The 21,784-nt window shown below is 30.7% G+C and overlaps 1 protein-coding gene across 6 annotated transcripts in view; it reads right to left on the bottom strand.

Moving 5' to 3' along the window:
• Window positions 1–334: 334 nt before the first annotated feature.
• LOC134696286 (tubulin polyglutamylase TTLL7-like) overlaps window positions 335–21,784 on the bottom strand; it is a 42,552-nt gene continuing 21,102 nt past the window's right edge. For 5 of the 6 annotated variants that reach the window (XM_063558007.1, XM_063557999.1, XM_063558015.1 and 2 more), the window contains 10 exons: window positions 19,339–19,433; window positions 7,598–7,742; window positions 7,056–7,268; window positions 6,554–6,649; window positions 5,940–6,260; window positions 5,475–5,609; window positions 4,114–4,194; window positions 3,523–3,683; window positions 2,546–2,731; window positions 335–1,106 (listed from right to left, as the gene is read on the bottom strand). In XM_063558007.1, coding sequence (XP_063414077.1) covers window positions 1,013–1,106; window positions 2,546–2,731; window positions 3,523–3,683; window positions 4,114–4,194; window positions 5,475–5,609; window positions 5,940–6,260; window positions 6,554–6,649; window positions 7,056–7,268; window positions 7,598–7,742; window positions 19,339–19,433 — 1,527 coding nt within the window. In that variant the 3' untranslated portion in view covers window positions 335–1,012. Of the gene's footprint in view, window positions 1,107–2,535; window positions 2,732–3,522; window positions 3,684–4,113; window positions 4,195–5,474; window positions 5,610–5,939; window positions 6,261–6,553; window positions 6,650–7,055; window positions 7,269–7,597; window positions 7,743–19,338; window positions 19,434–21,784 lie in introns of all 6 variants that reach the window. The other variant, XM_063558032.1, reaches the window with a different exon arrangement.

Raw genomic sequence — 21,784 nt, 5'->3', positions numbered from 1 at the left:
ACTGGATGGAATAGTAAAAATATCAATAAATATCAAAATCATATCAGCATCAATAGATTATCACAGTGATTATAAATGGACGGTCTTCGTGATTAGGAATTCATGAAACAACCAAATGAAATCGAGACTTCAGAATGATCCCCTGTCTGTCAGAGCAATCAAGACTTTAGAATGGTCCCTTATCTGTCAAAGTGGTCAAGACCACTGAATGGTCCCCTATCTGTCAGAGCAGTCAAAACTCTAGAATGGTTCCTTATCTGTCACTATTATACTATTAGTGATTTTAGTCAAGTATTAGAATGGTTCTTTATCTGTCAAAGTGGTCAAGACTTCAGAATGGTCCCCTTTCTGTCAGAGCAGTAAATACTTCAGAATTGCCCTATATTTGTCATAGTGGTCAAGATTTCTGAATGGTCCTTTATCTGTCAGAGCAGTCAAGACTTCAGAATGGTCCCATATTTGTTAGAGCGGTCAAGATTTTTGAATGGTCCTCTATCTGTCAGAGCAGTCAAGACTTCAGAATGGCCCCCTTTCTGTCAGAGTGGTCAAGACTTCAGAATGGTCCTTTATCCATCAGAGCAGTCAAGCTGCTTATAGTCATAATAAATAATAAACCCTACAGAAAAGTCTCAAAATGTGTGATGTGTTTTGATGTTGCTTTAATCATGTCAGCCTCTGAAACCTCAATTTAACTGTCTAATGTATATGTCATACACAAATAACATTTTTCTACAGGTAATACATGTATCAACATTGTCCTGAGAATTTAAAAAACAAGGGAAGTTACCTTGGTCATGCAGCTGCGTAAAATGTTGAAACTGAATTTTAAAAAATACAAGTTAAAGTTCAGATTATTCACACAATAAAAGTTGATAATAAAGCAATGATTAAAAATTCTATAGCGTTAAAAAGCAGCTGTTTTAATATGATTGATAACAAAAACTTAATAATCTGAAATGATCAAACTGGTTCCAAGAATAACATTGCACTGAGTCAGCTACCTGTCTTTTCGTCATGATGCTTCTCCACGATAAAGTTTTGAGTAGCGCTGGCTCATTGTCTGGGTGTTAGGAGGGACTAATGATATTGGTTTCTCTCTACCTAGTCTGAAAGATAAAATGAATAATACTATTACTATGGGATAACATATAGTACTGTGGATTAAAAAAATACATTCTGGATTAGCTTTTTGAATAATTTTCAACAAGAGGCAAACTGTAAAATAAAATTTTACAAAATAAACATTTATAAGTATTTCACATGTAAAATTTGGAGCAATTATGACTGTATAATGATTTTCTTTTTTGTTGGTGTATTCATATAAGAGGACATCTTAGTTTGCCATATTTGGGGAACATTCAAGGGACACAAAACTAACCACTTGCCAAAATTAACACTATATTGCTTCTGTATTGGCTTTCTGGTTTGTTTTGCAGTATGTTTTTTTTTGTCAATAGTGTTGCTGAAATACTTGATTAAAAATTGTTGAAATTGCACTGAGTCCAATTACCACCGTTAAATCTCTTCAATTTCAGTAACAAAACAACTCACTTAAAAAACCATGATGAAGTTAATACTCTTTGTCAACATTTGAAGACGGGAATTTATACAAATTAGTTTAAGAATTAGATGAAAAACAAATGAATACAATATTTATAAAATGTGAAAGCTGACATGTACATGGGGAAAAATAAAAATCAAAAATAAATTGTAGACAAATTAGAGAATCAATTAACTGGATGTGGCCTAGGCCTATAGTGCCTGATTGGTTGCCATTTTACAACAAACACAAAATCTATTTCATACATACACTTAAAATACATGGTGTTAAGAATATTACACACTAACACATATAAATGACATGCACATATTAGTTCCCAACCAAAGCAATACTTCCTGTTAAATAAAAGTAATTGTTCACATTTTCATTGAAGTCACTTTGATAGTGCTTCAACTGTTAGAAGCTATTTCAACTGCTAGAAATCAGGATAGTATCATGGATACTTGGATAAGTAGGCTTAATTGCTCAATGTATTGAATATCTGATATTTTATTCCATACAGACTGTGGCAGAGGTCTGCAGTCTATTCATTATCATTCCATCATTCTTTTATTGATTACTTTAATATTTCTAAGATTACCATTTTCCAAATTTTTTAATGCAATTTCATTATTAAAGTTACTATAATATTTAATGCAGAGAAAACAATTTCTGAGTTTTAGAAACAAAATATTTTCTGATTTTCTATTCCTTTTTAGCATTTTTTAAGACATTTAAATTTTCCATGCCTGCTAACAGTCATTTAGCATATATGTAGGATTTGAACTTCTTGTAACCTGGCTCATAAGTGATTTGTTTAAAAGTAAATGTTATGCAAAGCAGAAACAAACTCTTTTTTTCACACAAGCAATGCATTGAGTTTATCTCATTATTAATTAGCATGATTTAAAACCCCTTCCCACACACACACATTTATATGTATACATCCCACATTAGTGCACATCATTAGTTAGTGTATAATATTCTTACATCACCTTTAATTACCCTGATGGTTCAGTGTCTGAATGACTAGTGGTACTCTGTGATGTATTCTTAGCCTCAGCAGCAAACTGATAAACAATTAGAAGACAATCCCTGCACAGCTGAACGATTCTACGACAACAGTTCATATCTGACTCACTTATATTTTCTGTGCTCTTGCTGAAAATAGTTTCCCAACCAGCTGGTCCACTGAAATAAACAAGTTATTCCAGTATTGAAATTTACTGATTACTTTTTTTTCTATGATTATTTGCAAAAGAATTCAAAGAAATCTGTGTACAAATTATGAAATATTCTTGAATTTCTTTTTAATCATATCTCAAAGCATATTTAAGGTTGATATATAAATATTCAAATTTTTAAACATCTTTTTTTTTAATTACTATTTTTTTTATATAGAAATGTAATCATAAGTGCACATTTTCAATTGTAATACATATATAAATATAACAATTTGATTTGGATAGTGAAAAAATCCAGACTATTTCAATGATGATGACATGATTAAAAATTATTACTGTAAATTCAGAAATGCTTGCGATATCAGAAAAAAACAAGAATGTGTCCATAGTACACGGATGCCCCACTTGCACTATCATTTTTTATGTTCAGTCGACCCTGAAATCAGTTTCAAAACTCTAATTTGGCATCAAAATTAGAAAGGTCATATCATGGAGAACATGTGTACTAAGTTTAAAGTTGATTGGACTTCAACTTCATCAAAAACTACCTCTACCAAAAACTTTAACCCCAAGCGAACAAATGGTTGAAAACAGCAGAAAGGACCAACAGAAGGACGAACAAAAGCACAGACCAGAAAACATTATGCTCCTCTACTATTGTAGGTGGGGCATAAAAATACATAAAGATCTATGTTGAAAACATAAAATGGGAGTTCTTATCATCACAATAATCACTTTAACTTCTGATTTTACAGCATTCTATTAACCTTGATATTATCTGCCATAGAATTAACTTACTTGGAAGAAGAGAAGCAGTTCCAGAGCCCCTGTCCATGACTCCACAGTAGACGACTGAATACACGACTAAATATTCTATAAATTCTGAGATTATCCACATCACTCACTCTCCAGGTTCTCTGTAACACGGCTCTTACGTTAGATCTCACAATGTCTATCACCTGTGGGAAATATCAAAATATTACAGTAATTCTATTTGACTTGTTGCTGCTTTTTAAATTAACTGTTATTTGTGAATTCAAATTAAAGGTTTTCAAATTCAATGGAAAATCTGCACTTTGTTATGTACTGATTAAGCTTCAAATACACAACAACTGTTGCCTAAAGAACTATTTTTCCACTACCTGAGATTTCATGAATGCGTATAAAAATATGAATTTAACAGCAACCCAACAAATGTTTAAAAGGAACATTAAGATAATTTCTTTTGTTTACAGCTGCTTACATTTCATTGAAAACTGTCCTTGTACATAACCTATAGGACTTTACATATCAAGAAAAGTTGTATGTCATTTCATGTTTATGTTTAAAACCTTTCAAACATAACAAAACAACCTTTTTTGTTTTTAATAAATTAAAATCATTACATACCTTTCTCCGTTTTATAGAATCTAGTTTCACTAGCCAATACGAAGCAATCCTTGGTTTGTGAAATTTCCAACTTTCATGGAGCTGAAGAGAAATTAAGATTTGAATTAAAAGAGCAAAAATTAAATAGAGATGAATAAGAGGAATGCAGGTTCTCACTATATAACAGAGCCAAACAGAAATTAACAGAAATTAACCTACAATAAAACAACAGTCGTACACAATAAAGGAGTATTTTTTTCAAGCCTAAATATTTTCATACATTATTCATTAGAATGCAGCACTTTTGAAACTTACAGGTAAAATATTGTTTTTCTTGCTGATTTGAAATCTCCATTTTATTACACAACTATCTAGTCTCAAAATCAAAATCTACACATCACTTTTTATGTTCATAAAAATTTCATAATCTTAATCTTCCCACTATTTTGAGTTGAAAAAATCTGTTCACCTTTATTAATTAAGTGCCAGTCGTTGTAAGAATCAGGCAATTTAGGTAAAAATTAAAACATGATAAGAAAAAATCCATCTAGCTAATCATGCTATTTAATACTAACAATCATTCTGAATTAAAAAGTATTAGTCTTTCGTTTGTGTGTGTCTGGTAATATCAAATAACTTGGTTAGAAAATTGGTTAGAATGATAGCCAATTACAGAGTTATCTCCCCTTATTCGTTAAATTCTAGTGCATTTCAACCAAATTGCATCTTCTATTACCAGAACAGAAAATGGAAATGAATGTTATTTTTGTGCATAACTAAGTATTGACACATTCCCCATTTCCATTCTCAATTTTATTATGAACTGAAATCAATGTCAAATTGGGTGGGTTTTTTTGGTCATGTTTTCACCACTGGCAGACTGGCACTTAAGCAGAAAACTTTGTTAAGTAATCCACTTTTTGTACTGTTGTATTATAAAACCTATGCATTTTGCATCTCAATTTAAAGATCACTTGTCTTTATAAGGTCAGTTTTATCTGGTTCTAAGAGTGACCTTTATGTACACGTTTGACTAGAAACTTATTTGCCAAGACTTTTGTTTGTGTTATGCTTTTGTATTTCATATATTATCTTGCCAAAAGTCTAATCTACCACTACCTTCTTATCATTAAAACTGTCTTGTCCAGAAACAAACTTACTGTGGATTCATTATTATTCGTTGGATACCAATTTCCGTGGGTTTCGTGGGTACAGGTGAACCCAGATTCAAATATTCAACAAATAACATATTTTCTTTTTGCTTTGTATACATAGATTGGCCAAACCACAAAATCAATTATCCACAAATATGCAAGTTATCAGCAATCCACGAAAATTGATACCAACGAAAAAAATGAATCTACAGTATTCACAAGAGTTACCTTGTCGAGAATCATTTCTGCCTCCTCATCAGACTTTCCTGGAAACTTGATCCTCATGTCATTCAAGGCTATCAATGTTTTCTTAGACAATTCATCTTCCCTTTCTTTCACTACGCTTGTCAAAAATCCATCATCCTGAAATAATACATAAACATATAAACATCTTACAATTAACCAAACAAGTGTTAAAATTAGATTTATTCCTTCCACCAGTAGATTTTCAATAGCCCTCATTGGGACCAATAGCAAGAGACCTACCTCTACATTGTTCTAGTTTTAATATACGAATACACAAGTTACATGATGTAAGCATGAACTAAATCACAACAATTTAAAAGAAAGAAAAAACAATATAATTTCTTGACTTCAACAATGCAAAATTCATCCCATTTATGAACTACAACCACAATGACATCCGTGAACTTGGGTGACCTTGGTCTGCCGCAACAATTAAAAAACACTTACCACTGTAGATCTCTGTAATGATGTGTATTTCCCACTTGTCACCATTCTTGATAATGATCTTGACCTTTGATTTGATTGATTTGACATTGACATATTGCTGGGTGGCCTTGACCTGACACCAGAGTTGGGACGAGAGTTGTATGTACTTGATGCTCCCTCACTCCATTCGCTCTGTTCTCTAACCATTGACCCTGGTCTGGACTTGGCAGATCGTCTTCTAGTCATAGGTGTTGACATTGGTGAACCTTCAGTCATTTCATCATCGTCTTCCTCTGAGTCATCAATAGGACTTGGCTGACAGACTGGCATACTTTGTAAAGGCTAAAATATAAATGAAATTAATTCAGTATAACTTGGATGCTAAAATTTGCTATCAGGTAAGAATATATCAACAACAACAAAACAACAAACATGCTCTTTATTAATATTTATTACAATAATCTTCATTCTAGGGATAACCCAACTCGTTTTGCTTTATAAATTTATTATACATTCTATCTAATTATTTGCCCCATTCATACTTTATTTCTTGCCAAGTTATCTAACTAATATCTGCTTGTGCCCAACAATAGCCTAAATATTTATATGGATGTCTCCATTCCTGGGTAACCTACCTTAGGACCTCTAGCAGCACCCTTGCCTCCTCCTGCATACTTCCCATCTTTTTCATATTCTTCACATTCATGTAACATATCCAGAACATCTTCTTCCTATAAAAAAATATCACATAGAAAAATTAATATACATAAGAAAATTCCAAGAAAATAACAATTGATAATTTAGAATATAATTTTTTTTAAATGATAATGTGTTTGTTAGAAAGACTAAACAAATAAAGAGTTTTTGAACTTGAATTCGATTAAAACTTTTGAACTATTTTAAATTTTATTTAAATGTGGATAAACAGTTCTAGCTAAATATGTTTTCGGTACATGGATAAAAGGAATAATTTAATAGCAGTAAAAGGCAACATTACTTTGTGTGTGTTCAATCTAACATATCAACAGCAATTTCATTTGGACAATGGCATGATTTCATAAACTATGTTAATCTATAAATTGTAAATCTTCTGATCAAACTAAAATATTTTAGTTTTAACTTTTTGAAGAAACATACCCTGAGTGGATTTTTGTAAATTCTCTGGATTTCTTTCTGCATAGCAGGTGCTCTCCCTGACATGAAGATGTTGAAGATAGAAGACATTAATCTGACATATTTCTCCTGCCGAGCCTTGTCTTCTGTTGGAAATATTCTACGGAATTTTCCCATATTCCTGTTGTCATAATCTTCTCTCAAACTTTGCTTCTTTATCCTGGCTAGCAACTCTTTCTATTATAAAGAAAAAAGAATGCATAAATTATATATATGAAGAAATTACATGTACTGCTTAATAGCCAACAAGAATATGTCTTGCATTTGATTTTTTATAGACAGGCCGGATATATCAAAATAATTCCTAATAGACAAATAAGATATATCAATAGTTCCTTACAGACAGGTCAGATATATTGATTATGCCCTATAGACAGACCATACATATTGATAATTCATTATAGACAGGTCGTATATATGATAATTCCTTATAGACAGGTCAGATATATTGATAATTCCTTATAGACAGGTTAGCAATATCAATAATTTGATTGTAGACAACTTACCAGTTCTTCTTTCCTTTTTTCAAAGTGGATCCTTCGTTTCTCATATTCTGACACGTCTGGGGCATCTGGTCGTTTACCTGTACGATACAAACGTTTCTGTGCTTCCTGTTTCTGAGCATTTATATTCCTTCTTTTGTCACTAACCCTGAAATAAAATCAATTATTGATTCCATGAAATATATTCAAACTTTACAATCAAATGTGTTCTGAGACAAAAACCTTGAGTACTCAACTACCAAGACGTTAATATACCTATTTTTTTTCTTTCACTGATACCCGTTTTTGTGAATTGAGAAAAAATTGTATTTTTCTTAATATTTGATTGCATGGAACTACCAAAGTACCCCACAAATAAATTAACTAGTACCTACTAAACCAAGATTGGTACTCCATATCATAAACCAAGCTAGTCATACAGGTTTTCTGTGAGTCTTTTTAACATATCCCATGATTTGATTGGCTATGAATACTTCTCTTTCAGTGTAATTTTTTATTAACTCAATTCGATTTATCTCATCTCATCCAATATGAATTTTATCAACCATATAATATAAGTTATATGGTTTGCTACTGACCCCCTAGGGATCCATAGAGGGTAAGTAAATCATTAGGGGGTGAGGCAAAAGGACGAAACTCCTATGGATTTTACTTACCCTCTAGAATTATAGTTCCTAGGAGGTTAGAGGTGAATTGTAAAAGGAATTTATAGCATGCTGGACTTTTCTTGACAAGTTTGGTAGAAAAATAAACAATTAAACACAACAACATCAATCGATGGCATCACTATTTACAGTTAATGTGACATCATGAACCCAAAATGAAATTTACTACCCCCCTACAGGTCCATAGGGAGTGACTACACAACTAAACCAATCACAATGCCATAATTTACCTGGGGTGTAATAAATTCCTGTAATTGAAGAATTGCAAACTGTGTAACTAATAAGGTCAATCATGATAACTAGTACCTTATACTCTTGACTTACTTGATATTAAGCAGTTTAATGGTATTTAAGGTCAATCAGGACAACCTTATACTCTTGACTTACTTGATATTAAGCAGTTTAATGGTATTTAAGGTCAATCATGATAACCTTATACTCTTGACTTACTTGATATTAAGCAGTTTAATGGTATTTAAGGTCAATCATGATAACCTTATACTCTTGACTTACTTGATATTAAGCAGTTTAATGGTATTTAAGGTCAATCATGATAACCTTATACTCTTGACTTACTTGATATTAAGCAGTTTAATGGTATTTAAGGTCAATCATGACAACTATTACCTTATACTCTTGACTTACTTGATATTAAGCAGTTTAATGGTATTTAAGGTCAATCATGACAACTATTACCTTATACTCTTGACTTACTTGATATTAAGCAGTTTAATGGTATTTAAGGTCAATCAGGACAACCTTATACTCTTGACTTACTTGATATTAAGCAGTTTAATGGTATTTAAGGTCAATCATGATAACTAGTACCTTATACTCTTGACTTACTTGATATTAAGCAGTTTAATGGTATTTAAGGTCAATCATGATAACCTTATACTCTTGACTTACTTGATATTAAGCAGTTTAATGGTATTTAAGGTCAATCATGATAACTATTACCTTATACTCTTGACTTACTTGATATTAAGCAGTTTAATGGTATTTAAGGTCAATCATGATAACTATTACCTTATACTCTTGACTTACTTGATATTAAGCAGTTTAATGGTATTTAAGGTCCATCATGATAACTAGTACCTTATACTCTTGACTTACTTGATATTAAGCAGTTTAATGGTATTTAAGGTCAATCATGATAACTAGTACCTTATACTCTTGACTTACTTGATATTAAGCAGTTTAATGGTATTTAAGGTCAATCATGATAACTATTACCTTATACTCTTGACTTACTTGATATTAAGCAGTTTAATGGTATTTAAGGTCAATCATGATAACTAGTATCTTATACTCTTGACTTACTTGATATTAAGCAGTTTAATGGTATTTAAGGTCAATCATGATAACTAGTACCTTATACTCTTGACTTACTTGATATTAAGCAGTTTAATGGTATTTAAGGTCAATCAGGATAACTATTACCTTATACTCTTGACTTACTTGATATTAAGCAGTTTAATGGTATTTAAGGTCAATCATGACAACTATTACCTTATACTCTTGACTTACTTGATATTAAGCAGTTTAATGGTATTTAAGGTCAATCATGATAACCTTATACTCTTGACTTACTTGATATTAAGCAGTTTAATGGTATTTAAGGTCAATCATGATAACCTTATACTCTTGACTTACTTGATATTAAGCAGTTTAATGGTATTTAAGGTCAATCAGGACAACCTTATACTCTTGACTTACTTGATATTAAGCAGTTTAATGGTATTTAAGGTCAATCATGATAACTAGTACCTTATACTCTTGACTTACTTGATACTAAGCAGTTTAATGGTATTTAAGGTCCATCATGATAACTAGTACCTTATACTCTTGACTTACTTGATATTAAGCAGTTTAATGGTATTTAAGGTCAATCATGATAACTAGTACCTTATACTCTTGACTTACTTGATATTAAGCAGTTTAATGGTATTTAAGGTCAATCATGATAACTAGTACCTTATACTCTTGACTTACTTGATATTAAGCAGTTTAATGGTATTTAAGGTCAATCATGATAACTAGTACCTTATACTCTTGACTTACTTGATACTAAGCAGTTTAATGGTATTTAAGGTCAATCAGGACAACCTTATACTCTTGACTTACTTGATATTAAGCAGTTTAATGGTATTTAAGGTCAATCATGATAACCTTATACTCTTGACTTACTTGATATTAAGCAGTTTAATGGTATTTAAGGTCAATCATGACAACTATTACCTTATACTCTTGACTTACTTGATATTAAGCAGTTTAATGGTATTTAAGGTCAATCATGATAACTAGTACCTTATACTCTTGACTTACTTGATATTAAGCAGTTTAATGGTATTTAAGGTCAATCATGATAACTAGTACCTTATACTCTTGACTTACTTGATATTAAGCAGTTTAATGGTATTTAAGGTCAATCATGATAACCTTATACTCTTGACTTACTTGATATTAAGCAGTTTAATGGTATTTAAGGTCAATCATGATAAATAGTACCTTATACTCTTGACTTACTTGATATTTAGCAGTTTAATGGTATTTAAGGTCAATCATGATAACCTTATACTCTTGACTTACTTGATATTAAGCAGTTTAATGGTATTTAAGGTCAATCATGATAACCTTATACTCTTGACTTACTTGATATTAAGCAGTTTAATGGTATTTAAGGTCAATCATGACAACTATTACCTTATACTCTTGACTTACTTGATATTAAGCAGTTTAATGGTATTTAAGGTCAATCATGATAACTAGTACCTTATACTCTTGACTTACTTGATATTAAGCAGTTTAATGGTATTTAAGGTCAATCATGATAACTAGTACCTTATACTCTTGACTTACTTGATACTAAGCAGTTTAATGGTATTTAAGGTCCATCATGATAACTAGTACCTTATACTCTTGACTTACTTGATATTAAGCAGTTTAATGGTATTTAAGGTCAATCATGATAACTAGTACCTTATACTCTTGACTTACTTGATATTAAGCAGTTTAATGGTATTTAAGGTCAATCATGATAACTAGTACCTTATACTCTTGACTTACTTGATATTAAGCAGTTTAATGGTATTTAAGGTCAATCATGATAACTAGTACCTTATACTCTTGACTTACTTGATATTAAGCAGTTTAATGGTATTTAAGGTCAATCAGGACAACCTTATACTCTTGACTTACTTGATATTAAGCAGTTTAATGGTATTTAAGGTCAATCATGATAACCTTATACTCTTGACTTACTTGATATTAAGCAGTTTAATGGTATTTAAGGTCAATCATGATAACTAGTACCTTATACTCTTGACTTACTTGATATTAAGCAGTTTAATGGTATTTAAGGTCAATCATGATAACTATTACCTTATACTCTTGACTTACTTGATATTAAGCAGTTTAATGGTATTTAAGGTCAATCATGATAACTAGTACCTTATACTCTTGACTTACTTGATATTAAGCAGTTTAATGGTATTTAAGGTCAATCATGATAACTAGTACCTTATACTCTTGACTTACTTGATATTTAGCAGTTTAATGGTATTTAAGGTCAATCATGATAACTATTACCTTATACTCTTGACTTACTTGATATTAAGCAGTTTAATGGTATTTAAGGTCAATCATGATAACTATTACCTTATACTCTTGACTTACTTGATATTAAGCAGTTTAATGGTATTTAAGGTCAATCATGATAACTAGTACCTTATACTCTTGACTTACTTGATATTAAGCAGTTTAATGGTATTTAAGGTCAATCATGATAACTAGTACCTTATACTCTTGACTTACTTGATATTAAGCAGTTTAATGGTATTTAAGGTCAATCAGGACAACCTTATACTCTTGACTTACTTGATATTAAGCAGTTTAATGGTATTTAAGGTCAATCATGATAACCTTATACTCTTGACTTACTTGATATTAAGCAGTTTAATGGTATTTAAGGTCAATCATGATAACTATTACCTTATACTCTTGACTTACTTGATATTAAGCAGTTTAATGGTATTTAAGGTCAATCATGATAACTAGTATCTTATACTCTTGACTTACTTGATATTAAGCAGTTTAATGGTATTTAAGGTCAATCAGGACAACCTTATACTCTTGACTTACTTGATATTAAGCAGTTTAATGGTATTTAAGGTCAATCATGATAACTAGTACCTTATACTCTTGACTTACTTGATATTAAGCAGTTTAATGGTATTTAAGGTCAATCAGGACAACCTTATACTCTTGACTTACTTGATATTAAGCAGTTTAATGGTATTTAAGGTCAATCAGGACAACCTTATACTCTTCACTTACTTGATATTAAGCAGTTTAATGGTATTTAAGGTCAATCAGGATAACCTTATACTCTTGACTTACTTGATATTTAGCAGTTTAATGGTATTTAAGGTCAATCAGGACAACCTTATACTCTTGACTTACTTGATATTAAGCAGTTTAATGGTATTTAAGGTCAATCATGATAACTAGTATCTTATACTCTTGACTTACTTGATATTAAGCAGTTTAATGGTATTTAAGGTCAATCAGGATAACCTTATACTCTTGACTTACTTGATATTTAGCAGTTTAATGGTATTTAAGGTCAATCAGGATAACCTTATACTCTTCACTTACTTGATATTTAGCAGTTTAATGGTATTTAAGGTCAATCAGGATAACTAGTACCTTATACTCTTGACTTACTTGATATTAAGCAGTTTAATGGTATTTAAGGTCAATCAGGATAACCTTATACTCTTGACTTACTTGATATTTAGCAGTTTAATGGTATTTAAGGTCAATCATGATAACTAGTATCTTATACTCTTGACTTACTTGATATTAAGCAGTTTAATGGTATTTAAGGTCAATCAGGATAACCTTATACTCTTGACTTACTTGATATTTAGCAGTTTAATGGTATTTAAGGTCAATCAGGATAACCTTATACTCTTCACTTACTTGATATTTAGCAGTTTAATGGTATTTAAGGTCAATCAGGATAACTAGTACCTTATACTCTTGACTTACTTGATATTAAGCAGTTTAATGGTATTTAAGGTCAATCAGGATAACCTTATACTCTTGACTTACTTGATATTTAGCAGTTTAATGGTATTTAAGGTCAATCAGGACAACCTTATACTCTTGACTTACTTGATATTAAGCAGTTTAATGGTATTTAAGGTCAATCAGGACAACCTTATACTCTTGACTTACTTGATATTAAGCAGTTTAATGGTATTTAAGGTCAATCAGGACAACCTTATACTCTTGACTTACTTGATATTAAGCAGTTTAATGGTATTTAAGGTCAATCAGGACAACCTTATACTCTTGACTTACTTGATATTAAGCAGTTTAATGGTATTTAAGGTCAATCATGATAACTAGTACCTTATACTCTTGACTTACTTGATACTAAGCAGTTTAATGGTATTTAAGGTCCATCATGATAACTAGTACCTTATACTCTTGACTTACTTGATATTTAGCAGTTTAATGGTATTTAAGGTCAATCATGATAACTAGTACCTTATACTCTTGACTTACTTGATATTAAGCAGTTTAATGGTATTTAAGGTCAATCATGATAACTATTACCTTATACTCTTGACTTACTTGATATTAAGCAGTTTAATGGTATTTAAGGTCAATCATGATAACCTTATACTCTTGACTTACTTGATATTAAGCAGTTTAATGGTATTTAAGGTCAATCATGATAACTAGTACCTTATACTCTTGACTTACTTGATATTAAGCAGTTTAATGGTATTTAAGGTCAATCAGGACAACCTTATACTCTTGACTTACTTGATATTAAGCAGTTTAATGGTATTTAAGGTCAATCATGATAACTATTACCTTATACTCTTGACTTACTTGATATTTAGCAGTTTAATGGTATTTAAGGTCAATCATGATAACCTTATACTCTTGACTTACTTGATATTAAGCAGTTTAATGGTATTTAAGGTCCATCATGATAACTATTACCTTATACTCTTGACTTACTTGATATTAAGCAGTTTAATGGTATTTAAGGTCAATCATGATAACCTTATACTCTTGACTTACTTGATATTAAGCAGTTTAATGGTATTTAAGGTCAATCATGACAACTATTACCTTATACTCTTGACTTACTTGATATTTAGCAGTTTAATGGTATTTAAGGTCAATCAGGATAACTATTACCTTATACTCTTGACTTACTTGATATTTAGCAGTTTAATGGTATTTAAGGTCAATCAGGATAACTATTACCTTATACTCTTGACTTACTTGATATTAAGCAGTTTAATGGTATTTAAGGTCAATCATGATAACTAGTACCTTATACTCTTGACTTACTTGATATTAAGCAGTTTAATGGTATTTAAGGTCAATCAGGACAACCTTATACTCTTCACTTACTTGATATTAAGCAGTTTAATGGTATTTAAGGTCAATCAGGACAACCTTATACTCTTCACTTACTTGATATTAAGCAGTTTAATGGTATTTAAGGTCAATCAGGACAACCTTATACTCTTGACTTACTTGATATTAAGCAGTTTAATGGTATTTAAGGTCAATCATGATAACCTTATACTCTTGACTTACTTGATATTAAGCAGTTTAATGGTATTTAAGGTCAATCAGGACAACCTTATACTCTTCACTTACTTGATATTAAGCAGTTTAATGGTATTTAAGGTCAATCAGGATAACTAGTATCTTATACTCTTGACTTACTTGATATTAAGCAGTTTAATGGTATTTAAGGTCAATCAGGACAACCTTATACTCTTCACTTACTTGATATTAAGCAGTTTAATGGTATTTAAGGTCAATCAGGATAACTAGTATCTTATACTCTTGACTTACTTGATATTAAGCAGTTTAATGGTATTTAAGGTCAATCATGATAACTAGTACCTTATACTCTTGACTTACTTGATATTAAGCAGTTTAATGGTATTTAAGGTCAATCATGATAACTAGTACCTTATACTCTTGACTTACTTGATATTAAGCAGTTTAATGGTATTTAAGGTCAATCATGATAACCTTATACTCTTGACTTACTTGATATTAAGCAGTTTAATGGTATTTAAGGTCAATCAGGATAACCTTATACTCTTGACTTACTTGATATTTAGCAGTTTAATGGTATTTAAGGTCAATCATGATAACCTTATACTCTTGACTTACTTGATATTTAGCAGTTTAATGGTATTTAAGGTCAATCAGGACAACCTTATACTCTTGACTTACTTGATATTAAGCAGTTTAATGGTATTTAAGGTCAATCAGGACAACCTTATACTCTTGACTTACTTGATATTAAGCAGTTTAATGGTATTTAAGGTCAATCAGGATAACCTTATACTCTTGACTTACTTGATATTTAGCAGTTTAATGGTATTTAAGGTCAATCATGATAACCTTATACTCTTGACTTACTTGATATTTAGCAGTTTAATGGTATTTAAGGTCAATCAGGACAACCTTATACTCTTGACTTACTTGATATTAAGCAGTTTAATGGTATTTAAGGTCAATCAGGACAACCTTATACTCTTGACTTACTTGATATTAAGCAGTTTAATGGTATTTAAGGTCAATCAGGATAACCTTATACTCTTGACTTACTTGATATTTAGCAGTTTAATGGTATTTAAGGTCAATCAGGACAACCTTATACTCTTGACTTACTTGATATTAAGCAGTTTAATGGTATTTAAGGTCAATCAGGATAACCTTATACTCTTGACTTACTTGATATTTAGCAGTTTAATGGTATTTAAGGTCAATCATGATAACTAGTACCTTATACTCTTGACTTACTTGATATTAAGCAGTTTAATGGTATTTAAGGTCAATCATGATAACCTTATACTCTTGACTTACTTGATATTAAGCAGTTTAATGGTATTTAAGGTCAATCATGATAACTAGTACCTTATACTCTTGACTTACTTGATATTAAGCAGTTTAATGGTATTTAAGGTCAATCAGGACAACCTTATACTCTTGACTTACTTGATATTAAGCAGTTTAATGGTATTTAAGGTCAATCAGGACAACCTTATACTCTTGACTTACTTGATATTAAGCAGTTTAATGGTATTTAAGGTCAATCATGATAACTAGTACCTTATACTCTTGACTTACTTGATATTAAGCAGTTTAATGGTATTTAAGGTCAATCAGGACAACCTTATACTCTTGACTTACTTGATATTAAGCAGTTTAATGGTATTTAAGGTCAATCAGGACAACCTTATACTCTTCACTTACTTGATATTAAGCAGTTTAATGGTATTTAAGGTCAATCAGGATAACCTTATACTCTTCACTTACTTGATATTAAGCAGTTTAATGGTATTTAAGGTCAATCAGGACAACCTTATACTCTTGACTTACTTGATATTAAGCAGTTTAATGGTATTTAAGGTCAATCAGGACAACCTTATACTCTTGACTTACTTGATATTAAGCAGTTTAATGGTATTTAAGGTCAATCAGGACAACCTTATACTCTTGACTTACTTGATATTAAGCAGTTTAATGGTATTTAAGGTCAATCATGATAACCTTATACTCTTGACTTACTTGATATTAAGCAGTTTAATGGTATTTAAGGTCAATCAGGACAACCTTATACTCTTGACTTACTTGATATTAAGCAGTTTAATGGTATTTAAGGTCAATCAGGATAACCTTATACTCTTGACTTACTTGATATTAAGCAGTTTAATGGTATTTAAGGTCAATCAGGACAACCTTATACTCTTGACTTACTTGATATTAAGCAGTTTAATGGTATTTAAGGTCAATCATGATAACTAGTACCTTATACTCTTGACTTACTTGATATTAAGCAGTTTAATGGTATTTAAGGTCAATCATGATAACTAGTACCTTATACTCTTGACTTACTTGATATTTAGCAGTTTAATGGTATTTAAGGTCAATCATGATAACTAGTACCTTATACTCTTGACTTACTTGATATTAAGCAGTTTAATGGTATTTAAGGTCAATCATGATAACTAGTACCTTATACTCTTGACTTACTTGATATTAAGCAGTTTAATGGTATTTAAGGTCAATCATGATAACTAGTATCTTATACTCTTGACTTACTTGATATTAAGCAGTTTAATGGTATTTAAGGTCAATCATGATAACTAGTACCTTATACTCTTGACTTACTTGATATTAAGCAGTTTAATGGTATTTAAGGTCAATCATGATAACTAGTACCTTATACTCTTGACTTACTTGATACTAAGCAGTTTAATGGTATTTAAGGTCAATCAGGACAACCTTATACTCTTGACTTACTTGATATTAAGCAGTTTAATGGTATTTAAGGTCAATCAGGACAACCTTATACTCTTCACTTACTTGATATTAAGCAGTTTAATGGTATTTAAGGTCAATCAGGACAACCTTATACTCTTGACTTACTTGATATTAAGCAGTTTAATGGTATTTAAGGTCAATCAGGACAACCTTATACTCTTGACTTACTTGATATTAAGCAGTTTAATGGTATTTAAGGTCAATCAGGACAACCTTATACTCTTGACTTACTTGATATTAAGCAGTTTAATGGTATTTAAGGTCAATCAGGACAACCTTATACTCTTCACTTACTTGATATTAAGCAGTTTAATGGTATTTAAGGTCAATCATGATAACCTTATACTCTTGACTTACTTGATATTTAGCAGTTTAATGGTATTTAAGGTCAATCAGGACAACCTTATACTCTTGACTTACTTGATATTAAGCAGTTTAATGGTATTTAAGGTCAATCATGATAACCTTATACTCTTGACTTACTTGATATTTAGCAGTTTAATGGTATTTAAGGTCAATCATGATAACTAGTACCTTATACTCTTGACTTACTTGATATTAAGCAGTTTAATGGTATTTAAGGTCAATCATGATAACTAGTACCTTATACTCTTGACTTACTTGATATTAAGCAGTTTAATGGTATTTAAGGTCAATCATGATAACTAGTATCTTATACTCTTGACTTACTTGATATTAAGCAGTTTAATGGTATTTAAGGTCAATCAGGATAACCTTATACTCTTGACTTACTTGATATTTAGCAGTTTAATGGTATTTAAGGTCAATCAGGATAACCTTATACTCTTGACTTACTTGATATTTAGCAGTTTAATGGTATTTAAGGTCAATCATGATAACTATTACCTTATACTCTTGACTTACTTGATATTAAGCAGTTTAATGGTATTTAAGGTCAATCATGACAACTATTACCTTATACTCTTGACTTACTTGATATTAAGCAGTTTAATGGTATTTAAGGTCAATCATGATAACTATTACCTTATACTCTTGACTTACTTGATATTTAGCAGTTTAATGGTATTTAAGGTCAATCATGATAACTAGTACCTTATACTCTTGACTTACTTGATATTAAGCAGTTTAATGGTATTTAAGGTCAATCATGATAACTAGTACCTTATACTCTTGACTTACTTGATATTAAGCAGTTTAATGGTATTTAAGGTCAATCATGATAACTAGTATCTTATACTCTTGACTTACTTGATATTAAGCAGTTTAATGGTATTTAAGGTCAATCATGATAACTATTACCTTATACTCTTGACTTACTTGATATTTAGCAGTTTAATGGTATTTAAGGTCAATCAGGACAACCTTATACTCTTGACTTACTTGATATTTAGCAGTTTAATGGTATTTAAGGTCAATCATGATAACTATTACCTTATACTCTTGACTTACTTGATATTAAGCAGTTTAATGGTATTTAAGGTCAATCAGGATAACTATTACCTTATACTCTTGACTTACTTGATATTAAGCAGTTTAATGGTATTTAAGGTCAATCATGATAACTAGTATCTTATACTCTTGACTTACTTGATATTAAGCAGTTTAATGGTATTTAAGGTCAATCATGATAACCTTATACTCTTGACTTACTTGATATTAAGCAGTTTAATGGTATTTAAGGTCAATCAGGACAACCTTATACTCTTGACTTACTTGATATTAAGCAGTTTAATGGTATTTTCTATCAATGCAGATTTTATATCCCAGTCAATCTTTTCATCAGTTCCAAAACTGGGTGATCTGTTAATCTGAAAAAAGTAAAAACATATAAGTAAAGGCTACTGCTAGCTTTCCTTAAACCCCACTTGCCTAGATAATATAAATTTTACCTTTATTTTTTACCTATCCAATTTTTTTAATTGGAATTATAACAAAACATACATGTGACTGATTTTTTATGTCATTTTTATTTTAATATTAGATGGAATTAATACTTCAATCAGGATTTTTTTATTTTGGCTGATCCAAACTGGGATTTCATCTTTTAGCCAAGTCATGACAAAAAGGAAAAGTTAAATCTTGAAGCTTAAAATAGTTTTTTAAATTAAATAAATAGGAAATGTGTCCATGAGACACAGATGATGTCCCTGCTTGCATATGATATAACTGAAAAACAGTGAAAGTCATGCTACCAAAATTCATACTTGATCAGACTTGATCAGACTTTTGTGGCAATAAGTATTGTGTTTAAGTTTCAATACATTTGGTTGAGGCAAACTTAAGTTAGAGAACAGAACTGAAAACTTCAACAAATTTTCTATTTATAAAGGGGCATAACTCTAGAAAGGTTAAAGTGACGCTACTTAAATTCAAACTTGATCTGTGATTTGTGGTAATAGGCAATGTGTACAAGTTTCATAGCATTTAGTTGCAGCAAACTAAAGTTGGAAAACTGAAACTAAATTCAGCAATTTTCCCATTTATAACTCTAAAACGGTTAAAGTGACACCAACAAAAATCAAACTTGATCTGTGTTTTGTGTTAATAAGCATTGTGTATAAGAGTCATTTAATTTGATTGAGTCAAACTAAAGTTAAAGGACAGAAATTAAAAATTCCGCAATTTTTCCACACATATAGGGCCATTACTCTAGAATGGCAAATGTGACGCCACCAAAATTTGAAATTGATCGGTGTTTTGTGCTAATAAGCATTGTATATAAGTTTCATAACATTTTGTTGAGGTAAATGAAGTTATGGAATGGAAACCGACTTTTGGACGTACCAACAAATTGATAAGTATTACACTTAATGCCTCCTAAAACAAGAATGTGTCCATAGTACACAGATGCCCCACTCACACTATCATTTTTTATGTTTTATAGTGGACCGTGAAATTGGGGTAAAAACTTTAATTTGGAATTTAAATTAGAAAGATCAAATCATAGGGAACATGTATACTAAGTTTAAAGTTGACTGGACTTCAACTTCATCAAAAACTACCTTGACCAAAAAGTTTAACCTGAAATTTGTACTATCATTATCTATGTTCAGTGAACCATGAAATTCGGGTAAAAACTCGAATTTGGCATTAAAATTAGAAAGGTGATATCATAGGGCAAAAATTTCAAGTTGATTGGACTTCAACTTCATCAAAAACTACCTTGACCAAAAACTTTAACCTGAAGCGGGACAAACGGACAGACAGACGGAGGAACGTAGTGACGTAGAGACCAGAAAACATAATGGCCCTCTGCTATCATAGGTGTGGCATTAAAACAGACATGTACTTATGATGAAGGGGAAAAAAAACCACTTCATTCCAAATTTCTTTTTTGAAATTTGTGTACCCCTTTCATTAGTCATATCATATTTTGTAATCATAACATGTTAATTTTCCATTACACTAAACATGTAATTCACGTCATTTTGTCCGGAAATTGCCAACTGTTTATCTTTTTAATGAGTGAAAGAAGTTTTAGGCCAAATGGGTTAGTGCCACTAGATTTAAAAAAAATCTATTCTTTGGTAAAGCATTCATGTGGGAAAAACTTATTGCAAATAACATACACACTGGAAAACTTTACTTTTGACACAGTCAACGAGAAGGATAAGTTAACACTTGATAGGTTCAAAGACTAAAATGTCTATTATATTAAAGGCTGTGTTATCTGAGTAGAAAGTTGATGAACCAGGGGTATGTCAAAGAACGTCTCGTCCTTTTTCTAAAAAAGTTCATCGGAAGGTACCAAGACCTCGTTGATAAATATTCCGTATCAACTTCTCAAATAATACACAATGGTCTTGATGTATAGATTCTGCGTACTGATGTTGTTTATCATCTTAACAACATGTTTTACTGTTCTTTCATTTGTCTTTGTTCTATTATTAATATTACTTTTACTGTTGAATGGTTTTATGTGATATCCATTTGACGTGGCTCGGTACTTATACATCTCGTCAAAGTGTGTGTATTGGCTTTCATTTTAGGGTGGTTTCTTTTGTATATGCGACTCTTTGTATTTCTTTTGTTCTTATTACGTGACTCTGTACTTTAAAATATCCCGTCAGTATTATTTTGGTCAATTATATGTCATTATGATATATTTCTATTATGAATTACTATATACGTTGAACCACAAACGTCAAAATCATTCAAT

Source organism: Mytilus trossulus, chromosome 1, assembly GCF_036588685.1.
Source record: "Mytilus trossulus isolate FHL-02 chromosome 1, PNRI_Mtr1.1.1.hap1, whole genome shotgun sequence".
Classification (NCBI taxonomy): Eukaryota; Metazoa; Mollusca; class Bivalvia; order Mytilida; family Mytilidae; genus Mytilus; species Mytilus trossulus.
This window is presented reverse-complemented; position numbering and strand designations above follow the sequence as displayed.